Raw genomic sequence first — 19010 nt, forward strand, 5'->3', positions numbered from 1 at the left:
AGTTTAGAAAATAACATTTCTAAGCTCTGGACTGGAGTGAATGGCAGAAAGGATGGCCAATTGTTGTACAATTTTTCTGCACCATCCATAAAGGGGTTGTGCTAAGCCTGAAGAAGTGGAATTTTTTCCATGAAAGCTTGCAATTTCTTTGATTTTTAGAGGTCCAATAAAAGGTATCATCCACTCTTACATTTGTGTCCTCTTGGGGACCACACAACCTTTTCCTTTATCTGAAGCATGGAGTGCCTTCAGGAAGATTTTTTCAGACAGAGTTAACCCTGTTCTATGATGCTGTTGATTATGAATCAGAGATCATTCTAAATCTGGGCTGCAACTCCCTTCTGCTGGGACTGATTCTCCTGAGGGGGAAAAAAAATCCCCATTGTGACTGTCCTCTGATTTTGAAATACAGTTGTTTATCTTTCTAGCAGGACTCCTTAGACCTTAAATATATGTCCACATTCAGGAAGTTGCCAGCCTGTCACTCAAGAACTAGCCAAACAAGCCAGATTGGCTTCATTCCAGGGACAGAACATGAAATTTTGTTGTCATCTGCCTAATCTAAAACTCTTCATTCTGTACCACTTCAACATTCATTACTTTTAATGGTGCCAAAAACGTACTCTGTGTATTTAGCATTATTATAATTCATTTTACATTCGTATGTAACGAGTAGATACGTGCTCCATTCCTTGTTAGTGAGATACTCTTGCACAAATCTGTTAGCTGAGTACAAGGTGCACTGTGTGTGACATGTGGCAATCACCCCAGTTTCACAATATGCCTGTGATGCAGAACTTTTTTTTCTGAACTTAGAACTTCCCTATGCTTTGGGGATTAAATCATTTCTTCCCCTTTTGCTAACTCTGGCAACCTCCTAGTGATACTCATTTTGAACTACAGATCAGCTCCACAAGAATGACTGCCTTCCGGTTTCCCATTTATGCTCTAGTTCTGACTGGTATCATCCTCAGGGGCTTTGCCTTAGAGACCTTCCTTGCTGCTGTTTATGAGCATGCAGTTATACTATCAGGAGCCACTCCGGCCCTTGTCCCTCGAGAGGACGCCTTGAAGCTGATGAACAGAAACCTAGACATCTTGGAAGGTGCCATTAAAACAGCTGCTGAGCAGGTACAGTAGGTAGCTGAGGAAACAACCTTTCAAAAACCCGCAGGGCTTGTCCTAAGGTTATATATGTTTTGACCATTTTTCTTTTTTTTTCTCCTTAGGGTGCCCACATCATTGTGGTCCCTGAGGATGGCATTTATGGATGGGTTTTCACACGAGAAACAATTTACCCTTACCTTGAAGATATACCAGAATCTCAGGTCAATTGGGTTCCGTGTGATGAGCCCAAAAGGTATTCTCTGCCTTCTTTCCTCTGCTTAGATATATAGTAGAAATGGAGCAGTTCCTGGGGTACATTCTCAACAGCATGTAATCTTTATTTAGTAGCTCTGTAACAAATATACTTCTCAGTAGTTGTGGGGTACATCTAGAGTCAAGAATACAATCAGGTGTTCCTCGGTACTGTCAGTTTTTTAAAAAATCAGTTTGTGGATCTTTTTCCTCCTTAACTTCTCCTTCTTAACTATTTGTTTATCAAGAAAGGAGCCAGAAAAATAAGTAGGAAAACATGGGGGGAGGAGTTACAGGTGGACCTCCCAAGAAATACTGAGAATGATGCAAAACAACTGCAAAGGAAAGGGACAATCTGCAAGCACACTGGGTGAAGTCATTGTGGGGTTTCCTGCCAGTTCTTGGAATTTGTACAGAATGGGGAATCCAGACAGCACTAGTCATTTTAAATACAGGATGCCGTTATGTTCCCAGTTAGTTAATTAAGGATAACTGTACAAAACTGTTGACTTGATATGTTGCCAAACTGAACACACTGTTTTGGGATTGCATCTTTGCATTTTATTTGAGTAGTGTTGTTGTGGGAAGTACACTGATACAGTAAATGAAATCAATAGGATAGATATGGCCTGTAAAGGATTTTCTGTGAAGTCTCCAGCTGCACTTTATTTACCATCAAATGCTATTCAAGGAGGGAGTCTGAAAATGTCAGGACCTGCCAGTCTTAACACTGGATTCTCTTGAGTTTTGTTCTAAGTAAATATAGTTAGAAGCAGACTGCACATTTCTTAAAAACAATAAGTTATTAATGCTGATGTGGTACAACTTTAAAAATTCTGGAGTTCAGTAAATACAGTAAATCTGTTTCCCCTGTTTATCTCAGAAGATGGCAGTATAGGGACAGCTTTCCTACAGGTCATGTAGCCTTCCATGCATTCTGGAGTCTGGCTCTGTGTATTATTATCAGCTAATAATATTTAGATGTAATTAAGCAGTGCTGTTAAAGAAACAAATATAATGTCTGCTCCTGGCCTGACACGTATCCAGCAAAGGGAGCTTGCAAGCTAAGGCTAACTTGGAACAAAATGACAAGTTGGAACAATTTTCATTTTTTTTAAAATGGGGTTGGAGGGAAAACTGGTGTAGACTGCTATCTATCCTTTGCACACTTTCTTGGGAGTAAGCCCCACTGAATTGAATAGGACTTATTTCTAAGAAGACATGCCTTAGAACTACATGTGTAATCGACATTTTAAATTCAAATTTTGTTGCTCCAGTGCAAACACCTATTGACAAAAACATTTGCAAACACAGTATCAATTTTTGGACAAATACTATGGTGTGGTGCTGTTCCATCAGTGAAACAGACCCGTTGGACTGTGGCAGATTGTGTGCAGAGCTGCAGCTGCTGTAACTATAGCAGGAAGTCAAATCAGATGTAGAGAGATTGTTTTAGCAGGCTGAACTTTTCCCAGTGTGTTGGAACAGAAACAGTCCACAGAGCTCAAAAAAAAGAGGAGAAAGGAGAAAGATTATCAGTGAGTATAGAATTGCCAGCAGGTGTAGAAAGGACACTACAGATCAATATCCTTAAAAAAGGAGTTCCAAATAGACCTTTCTGGAAAGGACACAATGAGTCCAGAATAGAAGCATGAGTGCCACTGACCAAAAAGCTAAGGATAAATAAATATGAGTAAGCTTTGAACAACAAATATTAAAGAGCAGTAGTAATGCAAATGAATATTACTCAACTGCCTTAAAATAGTAACAGGTGAGTCTTGTTTGTCCAACCGTAATGCAAATGTTTGCTCAAACTCTTAATCAGAATGAATAAATCAGCTTCTCCAAAGCCTGCCCCATTTGTTCTCATAGTAGTCCTTTTTATTAGTATAGAGAACATGGTTTATATTGTAACAAGTCTGACAAGCATGTAGGCAGCTGACTCTTAACATCATTTTACTGCCTGGACCATCTGCTGCCAGTTGGACAGAAACCTGCTTCTGTATGAAGTTTTAATCCCTCACAGAATTGGTGACTTTCATTTCAGGCTATAAGCTGAAGGTTACCTATCACATACAGCCTGTATGTTGGAGAGCAGGCTGAATCAGCATATAGACAATTTGTTTCTTGGTTTTTAGTTCAAACATCCGTCGCTACTACTGCAATAATGAACTGCAATATGGCACCATTTCATTATTGCTCTAAGATGTCCTTGAAATTATTTCCATGAATTATTTTCAGATTTCCATCCAAGATATCTCCACTTTGAGAAATGATCTCTTTACAGCCTTTAAGATTTCTGCATTAACCAACATTTTTAACGTGCCTGTGCTGTATCTCTTCTTTTCTGCCTTCACATTCACAAGAAAAGTTAAGTTTTGTGGACTGCAAATTCGAGACCCCTGGAGCCAGCATGGCCACTGGAGGACTCTGGAAGTTATGGTCCCCAAAAAGTTGTTTCCAAACTCTGATTTAATCCTCATGTTCCAAATCCTCAAGTTACAGCTATGTTATGATTTCACACACACAAAGCACCAAACTTTAATGGAATTTGTCATGGTCATTCAATGTTAGGTTTGGACTAAACCCAGTACAGGAAAGACTCAGCTGCATGGCAAAAAATTATTCCATCTATGTGGTTGCCAACATGGGAGACAAGAAATCATGTAACTCCAGTGATCCCAAATGTCCCAGCGATGGCCGCTACCAGTACAACACAGATGTTGTTTATGATTCAGAAGGGAAATTTGTGGCGCGTTATCACAAGGTAAGCGTTATTCTCCATTCAGTCAATAATTGGTTCCTCTAAACAAATGAGAAAAGCAATTCACATTGCTCTGCTTCAGGATAGGCAACTTCCAGTGTCCTTGGGGATCACACATACCTGCCTTGGATCTTGGGGCCGACTTTCATTTGTATATCCTCAGATTTTTAAAAATTCCACTGAGTAAGTCTCCTTGTTTCCCTCAGGAGGGAGCTATTTTGTCTTCGACTATTTTCTCTCTCCTTCCTTCTTTCTTTCTTTCCAGTTGATACTCTCCTAAGTGACATTAACAGCTTTGAAAAAAAAAGTCCTCCCTCAGCATAAAACACCTAGAGGGGCAAAATACAGCAAAATTACCTACCTCTGCTCTATGAAAATGAGAGGAAAAGTGTGCTTCTACTCTTCCACCTAAAAATCTTGCTTAAATGGACCTTTTTATTGTTTAGACCACTGCACGCACACAATGCTTGATCTGTATCATTGGGCACAAATGCAAAGTGCATTTTTTTCCATCAGCAAAGAACAAATTGCATGTTTTTAGATTCCAGATTCTATATTCCAGTTCTATATTGTGGCAGTATCTTTACGCTGAAACAAATCCAATTACAAAAGAGGATACAAGTTTTCAGGTTCTTCAGAACTCTGTATCAAACTAGATAATGAATCCAGCAATAAAGGAGGGGAGAAAGGAGGGCAAAAAGCTGCTGACATTGAAGGCTGAGTTACACGTTTAAGGATGTGACTCCTCTTAACTGAGAAGTGTGAAAAGCTTGTATTGTGACAGTCAAACATCTTTCAGCACCTTGGTCTTCTAAGGACATGCTCTCTATGACATCTGTTTTACCCCTAAGTCTTAAGATGGAATGTAGATGGGGGTTTCAGACACTCAGATTAAGTAACACTAGGTGCTGTGAGCATGTAGACCTGCTGACTTGAAGAAATGCTGAATTCATTTTTGAAAATATAAGACTCAGCTCTTACCTTGTGTTTGTTTTAATAGTTACATTTGTAAACTCATGACTGCTTTCTCAGTTCTAAAGACAAGTCAGGTGGCTAATGTTCTATTTAAAACAATAGCCTTCAAACTGCTTTTTTTCTGGCTTTTCTGAATAATTTTTCCCTTGATTTCCCCCCTGTCTTATAAACAGTACAACCTTTTTGCATCAGAAATCTACTTTAATTATGCGAAGGAACCACAGTTTGTTAACTTCGACACGCCATTTGGGAAGCTTGGAGTTTTCACTTGTGCTGATATACTTAACTTTGGGGAGCCTGCTGTATCATTGGTGGAGAAATTCAAGGTGGACACTGTCCTGTTCCCAACGGCCTGGATGAATACTCTGCCCCTTCTCTCTGCTGTACAGTACTACTCAGCCTGGGCTATGGGGATGCGTGTCAATCTCCTCGCAGCTAATATACACAAGCCGCACCTGGATATTACTGGTAATTGCAACCTTCAAGTACTCTGGCAGCTGAAAGCAAGATATTTATTTTATGTATTTATTTAAAATATTCCTATGCCACCCAATGCGGCTTGCATTACTAAAACAATATTTAAAGCTAAAACAGTAAGTATGCAAATACTTAAAAAAAGATGAAACAAGTACTATATGAAAAGGATAACTAACATCAATATTAAAACAACAGAGCACAGCAGTCCATTTAAAACCCCCCTCAGAAGACCAGTCATTAAGGAAAAGCCTGCCTGCAGAAAGACAGCAAAGATGGGGCCAGCCTAGCTTCCCCTGGGAGGGAATTCCAGAGTCTGGGAGCAGGAACAGAGAAGGTCCTCTCCTGTGTCCCCACCAAACACACCTGTGAGGGTGGTGGGACTGAGAGGAAGTCCTCCCTTGATGATCTTATTACCCAAGCAGGCTCATAGAGGGAGATGTGGTCTTTTAGATAGCTTGGACCTAAGCCATTTAGGGCTTTATAGGTTAAAACCAGCACTTTGAATTGTGACCAGAAACGGATGGGCAGCCAGTGGAGCTGTTGTAACGGGGGGGGGGGGGTGTCACATGTTCCCTGTAACCAGCCCCAGGTAATGATCTGGCTGTGGAGATTCGGACCTGCTGGAGCTTCCAAACACTTTCCAAAGGCAGCCCCATATAGAGTGTGTTACAGTGATCCAAATGAGATGTAACTAGGGGATGTGTCACCGTGGCCAGATTAGACCTCTCAAAGAATGGGCGCAGCTAGTGCACTACTTTTAACCATGCAAAGATGCTCCTGGCCACTGCTGAAACCTGGGCATCCAGGCTCAGAGATGAATCCCCCAAGCTGCGTGCCTGTGTTTTCAAAGGGAGCATAACCCCATAATGTGTGGAAGGGAGAGAGGAACACAGAGGAAAGCATGATTCATTTCAGTGTGTGGAAAAGTTACTCTTTGGACTAAAACTGAAGTCTCTAAGGGGATTTGGGGAGTTGTAGTCTCAAAAATAACATACGTATCTAAGCTCTGATTACTTTAAGAACAGCTAATGAAAATGTTGCATTTCCTAATGGCTTTATTAGATACCAACATTATTTTTTTTAAAAAACTGTGCTTCTGAAAACATAATCAAGAATCTTCTATCACTTTACAGACAGATTTTACAGACTTTTTTGTTCACACGATAATAGCTACAGCAGTCTTTAAGGTGCCAGAGGCCACTCTCTTGTTTTTGGTTTTTTTTTTTTTCTGAAACAGACAAACATGGATCAGATAAACATAAGCTGGTCATTTAGGTGTTGAAGTCATAACTATGGACTTCCTATGTGGTTCTCTCAAGTCAGGGGATTGGCATACAATGACTTCACAAGCAACACCTTTGCTGCATTTGTTAGATATGGGTGGAATGTGGCATTTGGAATAAGTGGCAAACACCATTTTCCGTAAAAGGAAAATTTATTCATTATAGAATGTCCATTGGAAGATAAGGAGATAAGCCTGGAATGCTGTGGCTAACTCCAGATCTAGGAAAGAGAGGGTTTGGACTGAGAGAAGGAAGTGACAGACAAAACAAGGACATATCAGGTAATTCTAGCTCTCTGGTCTAGTGGGGTGGGGTATAAATAAATAAATAAATAAATAAATAAATAAATAAATAAATAAATAAATAAATAAATAAATAAATAAATAAATAAATTTCTAGCATTGTTACGCCGTGTAGGAATGTAGTCCTTCTTCGGACAAGCAGGTCCTACCCTCTTCTAGTTGTGTTAAGAATAGAAACTAATTTGTTTGCTTATTTCTATATCTTCAGATTGTCACCTGTGTGATAAGACATTGGGTAACTTTATGCATGATTCTCAGAAGCGTCTTTCAGCTTTTCTCTGGCTGTTTATGTGCATTTGAGAGTATTAATACAGCACAGAAAGTGAAGTACCTTCAGAAAAAATCAAATACAAATTGTAGGCAATTATTTATTTATTTATTTATTTATTTATTTAATTTAATTTAATTTAATTTAATTTATACCCCGCCTATCTGGCCCACCGGACCACTCTAGGCGGCTTCCAAATATAAAATCAAATAATAAAACATAGACAAATACATAATAATCAAACAAGAACAGCAGTAAAAATAAAAAGGAAAAGTAAGAAAAAATCAAGAGTTGGCTGGAGGGAAGGCCTGAATAAACAGCCATGTTTTTAATTGGGTTTCAAAGGTGCCCAGCGTGGGGGCCGCGCGAATCTCCGGAGGGAGATTGTTCCAGAGCACCTTTCAAGGCTGGCTGGATTGCTATCTGGCTGTGAAGCCAGATTTGGAAGTTCAACTCTCCACTGTGCATCCCAGCCAGCCCGGGTGGCTTTGGGCAAGCTTCACAAGGAGGATGTCCCCAAGAAGGGAATAGTGAAGTACTCTCTATTTAGAAAACTCTGAAAAGTTTAATTAAGTTAGGAGAACAAAGGGTTAATGGTAACCTCAGTCCCCTCAAAACAACAAAACAAAAAGAAGCAGAGAAAGAGAGAAAGAAGCGGAAAAAGAAAAGACATGTTTAGCCTTTATAATCTATGGAAAATAATAGGACAAAACATGGTTCTATTACCATCCACATCAAATCTGCTTAGTGCAATTCATAACACACTTTTTTCCACGAAGAAATTAGTTTTCCCAACAGCTTGTGTTTAACAATGTACACTTGGAAAATGTATTTTTCAAAACTATAGTTCCTAAAATCTCCACGGTCACCATGACAGCTTGGTGCAAATTCTTCTGTCACCCACAGGAAGCGGTATCTTTGCACCTGAGGGTCCAAAGGTGTATCACTTCGATATGGAAACACAGAATGGCAAACTCCTGCTTGCAGAACTTGACGTATATCCCCGCCTCTCACCCACCTGTCCTCCCCGAGTCAACTGGAGCTTATATGCTACAAGTGTCAAACATTTCTCACCAGAAAGCCAAGTGTTTACAGGAAGCATATATTGTGATAACTTCACCTTCACGGAACTGTCACAAGAAGCAGGAAACTTCACCGTCTGCCAGAATGGCCTCTGCTGCCACCTGAGCTACAAGATGACAGAAAAGCGAAAAGATGAAGTTTACGCATTTGGTGCTTTCGATGGGCTTCATGTGGTTGAAGGAGAATATTATTTGCAGGTAAAGGATTTAGAGAAGTACAATAAGCAATCTGTGAAACATTATTCTTATCCATAACTTGGAAGTAATGCATTGTAAGTTGTGATTTTGTTTATTTTATTTTTATTTATTTTAAACCATTTTTTACCCTGCATTTCTTCTTAAAAAGAATCCTGGAAGCTTACATCATTGAAAGGCAATATATAAAGCTAAAAACAGTAAATATACAAATACTAAAAAATAAATATACCACACTAAAAGACAGTAAAGAAGGGCAACACCAAAAATGTATTCAAAGCAGGAAAGCACAAGTTTCCATTTTAAAAACCCATTCAGGCAGAAAGTCAAGATAGGAGCAGCCTGACCTCAAGTGGGAGGGAGTTCCAAAGTCTGGGAGCAGCAACAGAGCAGGCCCTCCTACATGGGCACCTGTTACTTGTAATGCATTGCTCTTGGGGCAGGGGGCAACAAGGGGGCGGTAATGTTACTTTGAAACTTAGGTTTGAAAATCTGTTGGATGGTTGATATTTCACCAAACAATGACACATCATCTCATAACAACACTGGCAGAGTGCTTTGTGGAAATGTGAGGCATTTTTTATTTGTAAAAATTCTCTTTTCAAGCTAATATATTATAAATAAGTAATGTTATTCATTCCTTGTGAGTAACAGGTAATGAGGAATGTTTTTAAAAGGAACACTAACACAATCATTTTAAAATGCTGTTACCAAGCTATGTCTCTATGTAGAAAATGCTCCCATTGACACTTGCATTGTGTCAAACTCAGTGAAGCAGAGCTGATTCTGTTGTCAAGCAGTGTGAGGTATCTACTTCAGGTTGCAGATACTGGAGTATTTTGAAAGGGCAACAATTTGTTATCTAATTGGTTATTATTGTTTGTCTAATGCTAGGGAAGGGAAACAGGTATCTGGAAACAGGTATTTATTGTTAAGACAATAAAACTGTTGTAATAAAAATTACAGTAATAATATTAAAATTATGATTCTAAAAAACACCCACATAGGTGATAAAGCAACAAAATAAGCAGCCCTTGTATAGAATACAATGCCCCTCTATGCCTTCATGTTGAGTATTATTTCATCCTACCTTTACTTCTTCTTGAATTTAAAAGGTGTCATGTAACATTTTCAGAGACATAGTCTTGATAATTTTTGTTAACAACAAAAACAGCAGCAAAAACAAATAAACATTGGCACTTTCAACATAAACAAATTTCATTTTGATCTTTCATGGATTACAGGCCGTTTTGAGGTGTGTAATCCATCAAACCTCACAGTGAAATGCATGTATTTGTCTTAAAGTGCAATACTTTTATTTTTTGCTTTCTATTTAAGCTTTCAAAACAATACTTTTGTTTTTTGTTTTCTATTTAAGCTTTCAAAAGTAATTCATATTGATTCCCCCTGAGGGAAGAAATCAACAAAAGACTTGATTGCTGTTTCTCCAAGTAATAAGACAAAATGAAACTATTACTATCTGAAAATAAAAAGAACTATGTACTAGTAAACATAGAAACCACAATGAAAATTTAAGAATTTATCCCAAAGGCTGGTGCCCAGTTATGTTATTCTACTGGTGTAAGGCTAACTGTAATTGTGCATTTTCAGTGTTAGTGCTAGAGCAGTATCCAATATGGATTTGGTGTGTGAACATTTGTACAAATGATTGCTCAATGTATTTTAAATTAATGTGATGCCATATGACTGCACTAGTAGGGATTTTCATTCTGCTACTACTCTGCTGGATTTAGGCCTACTTTTGCCTATTTTCCTGTTCAAAATCCCTTCTTTCCTCTATAAAAAATGTGCTTGCCAGCAGTAGGGACTATCCGGTTTTTCTTGATCTTGTATAAGGCAATCTGGGACACTGAAAAGTAGGCTAACATTGTTTTAAATAAAGAATTGTGCAGTCTGAGAGTCAAACTGGATGTTAACAAGATTGTGTATTCACTACAATTAGCATGTTCTCTCTTCTGACAATGGGCTATCCATACATATGTACCGTATGTCTCAGCTACCAAGCATGTCAATTAAATCTGTTTTTACCTTCTGATAACCAGTTACAAAACAAAAGATGCTTGAATGCACTATAGAGGAGGTTAGGAAAAGCATGTGCTAGAATAAACAGATGGCTTTCACCATGGAACATGGGAGCAATGCTTCTAAATGTGTGCTGAATATGATGTCTACTTTAAAACTTAGAGTCCAAAGCCCAGTGGTACCAATGTTAGACTGTGAATTTTTTCCCCTGTTCTGTGAACACAAGTGGTTTTCCTATTACTTTGAACAACTTAATTCCATTAACATCCTACTCCTCTCTCTTTCCATAGATATGTACATTTCTGAAATGTAAGAGCACAGACTTGAAATCATGTGGGCAGCCAGTAGATACTGCTCATACAAGGTTTGATTCCTTTTCTCTCAGCGGCACATTCAACACCAGTTATGTATTCCCTGAAGTCTTGCTTACAGAGACTCAACTGGCCCCGAGAGAATTTCAGGTGAGTGAGGAACTCACGTTGCTTCAAAGTTCAACGCCAACCATGAGAACAGCGGGGGGGGGGGAATTAATAAGACATTTAAATTAAATACATATACAGTGGTGCCTCGCTTAGCGAGGTTAATCCGTTCCGGATTAACCCTCGCTCAGCGAATCCATCGTTAAGTGAAACAAAAAAGCCCATAGGAACGTATTAAAACTGATTTAATACGTTCCTATGGACTTAAAACTCACCGTTCTGCGAGTTTCCTCCATTGCGGCGGCCATTTTGGATGCCTTGTTAGCGAGGCAAAACAGCGGTTGCCATTTTGTTTTAGCGGCGGCCATTTTGGAACCGCCGATCAGCTGTTCGCTATGCTTTGATTGCGTCCGCGCGATCATCGCATAGCGAAAAAAGCCCATAGGGGCCATCGCTGAGCGAACGCTCCAGCGATGGCCCGGGACCCCTCGTTGTGCGGTTTCATCGCATAGCGAAAAGTTCGCTATGCGAGGCACCACTGTATTCCTATCAAGAATAGTAGTAAAGATACAGTCACTATGTATAGCTTTTTTTTGTACCTGCTACTTGAGACTCCCAGGGAAGTAAGAGAGATGGGTGAGGTGAGTTTCATTTCTTCACTATACCCATCACCAGGGATGGGGAAAGTGACCCACCAGGTGTCATCAAGCTGCAACCCCCACATCACCCCTAAGCAGTGTAGTCAATGACCGCAGGGGAAGGGGGAGGCAATCTCCCTTACTGTATGGGGATCACTTCAGCCTAGCCCCCCAGAAAGGTCCAGCTTGGGCACAGATCTCTACTGCCTATATGTCGTGTAAATGCTGGGAAATAGCTCAGAATGGACTGTGCCAGAAGCAGTCTAAAGTGTGGGCTAATTCTGTTTGATTAGAGTCATTTAAAAGTTATTTAGTTCTAAAAGAGATAAAAGAGCTAAACTCTGTTTAACACCCAAATAACTTTAAGGAACAGTAACTGAAGAGGTAAATAGTGTGAAACTGACTAGATGTTGTGGAGATGCTGCATAGATAACAGAAACTATGTTTTGCAGCAGCAATTCTCAGCGACTTTCTTTTCAACCCTACTAAGAGGGCAACTACATTGACAAATAATACTGAAATTATTCAGGAATTGGGATGGTTAGATTTGTATCATATTTCTTGACAACACAATGTACAAATCAATGCGAATTACCACACACACCCCCAACCCGAATGTTTTTCCTTTCCCACTGGGGCTTCTACCTTTATTTTTTCAGTGAATGCATTTCCGTTAGTTCAGACCATATAATTGTTTGTGCCAATGCATATGGTTTGCTCCTTCAAATGGAAGGGTTTGTGGCTGTTCTAGTTCATGCCATCCTACCCAGCTGCAGCAGCAGTGCAGCAGTAGTGACATCACAGTGGATCCATACAAATTTTTCTAGTTGTACTCTGAGTCTTAATAATCACTTAATTAAACCCTTAATATATTTTTTTAAACTTCATAGAATCTTACTATAACATTATAAGTAATAAATTTTAAACTTCATAGAATCTTATTATAACATTATAAGTAATAAATTAACAAGTAATAAATGAATGTAAATATTAATGAAATTCTAGTAAATTATTTACGATGATTTACAACAGTGTATCAAAATTACTTTTTATCTCCTTCAGAAATGAAATATTAATCTGCAACTTTGGCCACATTCTTTCCACTTCAGCCCATGCCCTCAAGGAGGGCAACCCTTATGATGATAGCAAATCCGAAAAATAACCTTCAGGTCATCTGGGTTTATCCACCTTCAGCTACACTAAAAAATGGGCAAAGAGCGGCAAGAGGGTGCCAGTTTTCCTTCCTTGTAACAAATAGTTAACCAGGTTTGTTTCATGCTATTCTGTATGCCATCTGCTAAATGTAAGACCTTAGTGGCAGCTCCCAGGAAGGCCAATTCACAAGAAGGAACGATGGCCACCCATCCAAGTTTTCCTCTGCACAATGTTTTATCTAAATGTTCTGTCTTTTAGGTGCTGCCTGATGGACGTTTGATTAGCAACGTCAGTATTTCAAAGCCAGTCTTATCTGTGGCTCTGTTTGGAAGATGGTATGAGAAAGACTCTCTACATCCACTGTACACGTCACCATGAAATTAATCTTCATTACTTTGCTTCGTTTGTCACCTTACCAGCATTCTCTCCTCTAGTCACTTCTGTTATGTCTCTTTTCCTGAGCCTGGTGTGCGTTTGTGTGTGTAGAGCAGAAATCAAAATAAACAGTATTTCATTGTTGGACAAACCAGATTGATTGCATTAGGAGCAATTATCAGCTATGAGCATGGATTAATACAATAAACCCACGTACACTTTCCATTTTATTGCCATATCCCATAACCAGGAATGTGTGATAAGCAACAAAGAAATATTTTGCCTTGAGATTTTGTTATTACGTATAACTGAGATTCCTACAGCATGCTCAGTATCTATTGTAAAGTGTGTGTGTGTGTTGCCGGGGGGGGGGGGGCAGAAATTATGGCAGTCTTTAGTCCAGACTGTAAGTAGTCAGACAACTAATCTTTAAACTTTGCTGTCCAGGGGAAATCTATATTGCTTTGGTGCTACTTGAAACTGCACATTTTGAGATGTCTAAATTTCCACCTTTCTTTCTTGTTCCTTAGGAACACTTGAGAACAGGCTTTTCTCCACGCAGCCACCTTGCCCCTCTCACATCCTTTTTGGATGGAGGGGCAGGCAGCATCCTCTTCTGCTTGTAACTTTCTCTTGTTTTTCCACTGCTGACTATCTTTTGATTAACAAACTCCATCTAAAAGTACCTTGAGTTATGTTGGAATGCTTGAAGGGGAACATATAGCCAATTCACCCCATACTTTATAAGGTCACCGTGACACCTAGACTGTCTTTTTTCCTGGACCCAACAATGTGTGAGTTTATACTTTTCTTGCCCTGTGCATATCCCACTCTGGCTGCTTTGCACTGGTTGCCCATCCGTTTCCGCATTGATTTCAAAGTGTTAACGATTACATACAAAGCCTTAAACGGTTTGGGACCTCGATATTTGGCAGATCGTCTTCTTCCACCTAGATCTACCTGAATCACCCTGCAGGGACGGCTGAGGGGCCTAACGCCAAGAGAGGCCCAGAAGGAAAAAAACAAAAAACCAGGCCTTCTTGGCAGTGCCCCCTCAGCTATGGAACACCCTCCCAACTGAAATCTGTCTGGCACCCTCGCTGGGTGTTTTCAAAAGCCATTTAAAAACTTGGCTCTTCAGGCAGGCCTTCCCTCCAGTCAATTAATTGATCCTTTTTTTCTTTCTTGAGTTATGCCATCTTGGTAATGTGCTGTATAGTAATAAGTGTTAAAACTGTGTTTTAGATGATTTTTATATTGTCATATTGTTGTGTTTTTATCCATGTAAGCCACCCCAATTAGGCATTGTCTACTGCGGAGGGGTAAAATGTATAAAAATAAATAAATAAAATAAAAATAAAATATGACTGATAACATTAACCAAAAATGAAATGAAGCTAAGCCCCATTCCCTCAAGTCTTACTAAGCAAACATACTTAATGTTCTAGCTCCTTGGTCCTTAGCTGCTCTTCCCATGTGCAAGAGTCATGTTTGGGCTCCAGTTATGTGGTTCAGAGACTTCATGGTTTCATTGTCCAAAGATAAATGGCTTCTTAAATTCATGTAAAATTGTAATTATGTATTTGAAATGTGTTCTGCTTTCAGGCTAGAAAGCTATATATGAAATGTGTTTCTGTTTGTTGTATGTCACCATGAATGCTTAGCTTAAGAGGAAAGGGGACTCACATACTTTGAATAAATGTTTTGAATTTTCTTGTGTGTTTTTCAACTTCTCCCTGCTTAAAATAAATATCTCATTTATTTTTTTCTGGCTTATTTTAATATATATATTTAGAAACTCTAAAGCACAATATTTTTATAAACTATCAGCACAATGTGCTGTAGCAAGTAAACCTCAAAAGAAGAGGAACTGTTGACATGTCAAGGCCTCTTATGCTACAAGCAAGAGGGTCAGCCCTACCCTTAGGTAATATGAGGTGGCCACCCCAAACAGGTGATTTTGAATGTTATGAAAGGAGACCAAATTATTAATTATTACTTTTGGAATTCAATCCCACACAAAGACATTTGTGGAGTTTTCTTTCTCAAGGGCCAAAATAGATTAGCCAGACTTGATTTATTATGCACTTTGGTGTGGGAAATGGTGCACCTGGAGGGAAAATTAAACACAGAAATATAGAAAAGTGAAGTTGGAAGGGGCTTACAAGGCCATCAAGTGGAACCCCTGCTCAGTGCAGGAATACCATCAAAGCATATCTGCCAGGTGATTATCTAATTTTTTCTTGAATGTCTCCAGTGTTGGAACACTCACCAACTCCCAAGGTAACTGGTTCCACTGTCGTACTGCTCTAACAGGATGTTATTCCTGATATTCAACCAAAATCTGGCTTCCTTTAACATGAGCCCATTGTTGTGTGTTCTGCACTCTGGGATGATCAAGAACAGATCTTGCCCCTCCTCTGTATGACAGCCTTTCAAATATTTGAAAAGTGCTATCATATCACCTCTCAGACTTTTTTTCTCAAGGCTAAACATGCCCAATTCTTTCAGCCTTTCCCCATAAGTCTTGGTTTCCAGCTCCCCGATCATCCTTGTCACCCTTCTCTGAACTTGTTCCAATTGGTTAGCATCCTTCTTGAAGTGTGGAGTCCAGAACTGGACACAATAATCAAGGTGAGGACTAACCAGTGCTGAATAGAGGGGGACTTGCACCTCACGGGATTTGGAAACTGTACTTCTATTAATGCAGCCTAAAATAGCATTTGCCTTTTTTTGTAGCCACATCACATTGTTGGCTCATATTTAGCTTGTGATCTACAACAATTCCAAGAACCTTCTCACTCATAGTAACTGTGCAATTGGTTTCTTTTTCCTGGATGGGGACTTTGTCTTTATCCCTGCTCAATTTCATTCTGTTGCTGTCAGCCCAGTGCTCCATCCTATTAAAGTCATTTTGAATTTTGTTTCTGTTCTAGGGTATTAGCTATTCCACCCAATTTTGTATCATCTGCAAATTTGACAACCATTCCCTGCATTCCCTCATCCAAGTCATTAATAAAAAATATTGAAGAGCATGGAGCCTAGGACTGAGCCTTAGAGTATCCCACTTGTTACCTCCTCCAAGTTTGAGAAGGAGCCATTAATCATCACCCTCTGAGTATGATTCTATAGCCAGTTGTGTATCCACCTGATACTTGATCTATCCAGGCCACACCTAGTTTGCTTGCTAATCAGGATCTCATATTTGACTGTCAAAAGTCAAGATATGCTATGTCTAAGCATTCCCTCTATCTATCAGGGAGGTTACCTGATCAAAAAATGAGATCAGATTACTTTGGCAGGATTTGTTCTTGACAAATCCGTGTTGGCTTCTAGTTATTACTGCCTTGTTTTCTAGGTGCTTGCACAACGACCACTTTACAATCTGTTCCAGAATTTTGCCTGGGATTGATGTTAGGCTGACTGGCCTGTAGTTCCCAACTTCCTCCCCCCCCCTTTTTTTTAAAGATAGGGACGACATTAGCCCTCCTCCAATCTTCTGGCACACCTCCTGTTTCCTATGATTTCAAGAAAATAACGGATAGCGGTTCTGAGAGTTCTTCAGCCAGTTCCTTCAGTACTCTCGGATGCAGTTCATCCAGCCCTGGAGATTTGAACTTGTTCAATGTGGTAAGGCATTGTTTGACTATTAGTTTATCAATCTCCAGCTGTAATCCTGTCACCCCCACTTGCACTTCCAATTTGTTTGGAAGTTCATAGTCTGTCTAATGGGAAAAGATGAAACTAAGATAGGAATTGAGCACCTTCACCTTTTCTTTGTCATCTGTTATCATTTTTCCATCTCCATTGCGGAGCTGTGCCACTATGTCTTTTGTTTGACTTTTGCTATTCACATACCCAAAGAATGCTTTTTTTATTGCATATACTTCTTTATCTCCTGTTATGGCATCAGTTAAATCCTGCCTTTGGTGAACCAAATATTCGGCCACAAGGGCAGTTTTAACCTCCCTCCCCTCCAACAATATGTTTGTATGTGAGAGATTATGTTGGAAACTACCCAGAGCACTACGGGGTGGCATATAAGTTGAAACAACAACAACAATGTAGTGGCATAGTGAGATCTCCTGATGGAATGGAAGGAACATACAAGCCTGTAACATCTACAGGACCAACTATCCCATTCACTTTCCCATTAAGAAGAACAATAAAGATCTCTAGCTGCCTATAGTTCTCAGTTTGCTGTTCTTTTGCTCTGCTCTGGATCTCTGATATCCCACCCCAAAACTATTCATTATGCCTTCCATGAGAAAGAAAGAAAGAAAGAAAGAAAGAAAGAAAGAAAGAAAGAAAGAAAGAAAGAAAGGAAGGAAGGAAGGAAGGAAGGAAGGAAGGGGCATAACTGAGTTGCCTAACACAGATCAATTTAAAATGAAACACAAGGCTGAGAGGCAATCCATCCTATTTGTTGGACAAAGAAGAAGGGAGACAGGTACACCAATACAATCTCAAGTCAGACACTAAGTCTCTAGCCTACATGGCAAGTAATGACTATTTCTTGAACAGGACACTTATTAAATGGGATTATATCCACACGGACCATGGCAACATCAACTGCCAGCCTCTTTGTCATATGTTGAATGTAGATGAAATATCTGACTGCCTGTTCCTGGGATTTCTCTTGCTTCATTCAGCCAAGACTGGTGACCACATAAGTTTGGAAGTCTCATCTGGAATCAAATCATGAGTTTTCATCAAAGTGATCTAATACCTAGTAGGCATCCTTCAGTCTCAAGAGACTATGGTAATGTGCTCTTAATAGAAGTCTTGGAACAACATCTAGTGTGGCTGTGACGACCAATTCAAGAGTGACAATCCCTTCCACATTGAAGACAAATCCAATCTGTCCCCTATCCAGCTCCCTGATTTTGCTGCTTTCGTGCCTGCCTCTTTGCCTTGGCCTGCTGGAAAAGGGTCTCTTCAAATTAGGAAAGGCCATGCTGCATTGCCTGCCTGCAGGCTGAATGCTCAGGTGTCAAATACTCTAAAGAAGCAAATAAAAGCTTAAGGAAGTGATCTCTACATGATGAGTCCCTAAATCATGCAACTATTTTAGGAGGCTAAACTCACAGTTTAGTAAATCTGGGTCATCTGAAAGAATCCTTTCATAATCTGAGGCCCTAAAATGTACTTTACACACCTGTGTGCAAATCTGGCACAAGGGAGAAGAAGAAAGGAACAGAAAAAGAAAGGTGTACCTCTGGGGTCTGCTCACATGCCCGTTGTCATGTCTCTCCTGAAACTTCCTTGCCACTCTATTCAGTCACTGTTAGTGCTCTCCCCCCCCATGCCTTATCTACTTCATCCCACTACACCAGAGGTCGTCAACCCCTGGCCCGTGGCCCAATACCGGTCCGTGGCCTGAGCTGGACTGGGCTGTGAAGACAGGCCTCCCACCCCCCTGCACGTACTCCCCTCCCCATAGATGTTTTGCACACATGTGCACGTGCCAGTGCTGGCATGAGTGATCCGCCACCCTTTCATGCATACACCTGAGTGTCCACGCTAAGGGGTGGGCGGGCGTGCAGACAGGCGGGCGTGCAGGCACCCCTGTGCATGTGCGAAGGGGTGGGGAGCGTTCACGCCAGCACTGGCACACGTGCACATGCACAAATCAGTTATGGGGGAGGGCCCTTCCACCTTCCTCAAAGGCTCAG

The 19010-nt window shown here is 40.1% G+C and overlaps 1 protein-coding gene across 1 annotated transcript; it reads left to right on the forward strand.

Moving 5' to 3' along the window:
• The first annotated feature begins 198 nt into the window (after positions 1 to 198).
• LOC110071965 (pantetheinase) lies at positions 199 to 15095 on the forward strand. The gene is made up of 7 exons (XM_020779861.3): positions 199 to 1131; positions 1230 to 1360; positions 3934 to 4126; positions 5272 to 5566; positions 8335 to 8708; positions 11039 to 11209; positions 13219 to 15095. Exons 1-7 carry the CDS (start codon positions 919 to 921, stop codon positions 13336 to 13338), a joined length of 1497 nt encoding a protein of 498 aa, XP_020635520.3. The 5' UTR covers positions 199 to 918; the 3' UTR covers positions 13339 to 15095.
• The last annotated feature ends 3915 nt before the right edge of the window (positions 15096 to 19010 follow it).

This window comes from Pogona vitticeps, chromosome 1 (assembly GCF_051106095.1).
Source record: "Pogona vitticeps strain Pit_001003342236 chromosome 1, PviZW2.1, whole genome shotgun sequence".
Taxonomy (NCBI): Eukaryota; Metazoa; Chordata; class Lepidosauria; order Squamata; family Agamidae; genus Pogona; species Pogona vitticeps.

Coding starts and splice junctions, on each gene's coding strand:
- LOC110071965 (XM_020779861.3), top strand. CDS start 919: ATGACTGCCTTCCGGTTTCCCATTTATGCTCTAGTTCTGACTGGTATC. Junction 1,132..1,229: donor TTAAAACAGCTGCTGAGCAG/GTACAGTAGGTA, acceptor TTTTCTCCTTAG/GGTGCCCACATCATTGTGGT. Junction 5,567..8,334: donor GCCGCACCTGGATATTACTG/GTAATTGCAACC, acceptor TGTCACCCACAG/GAAGCGGTATCTTTGCACCT.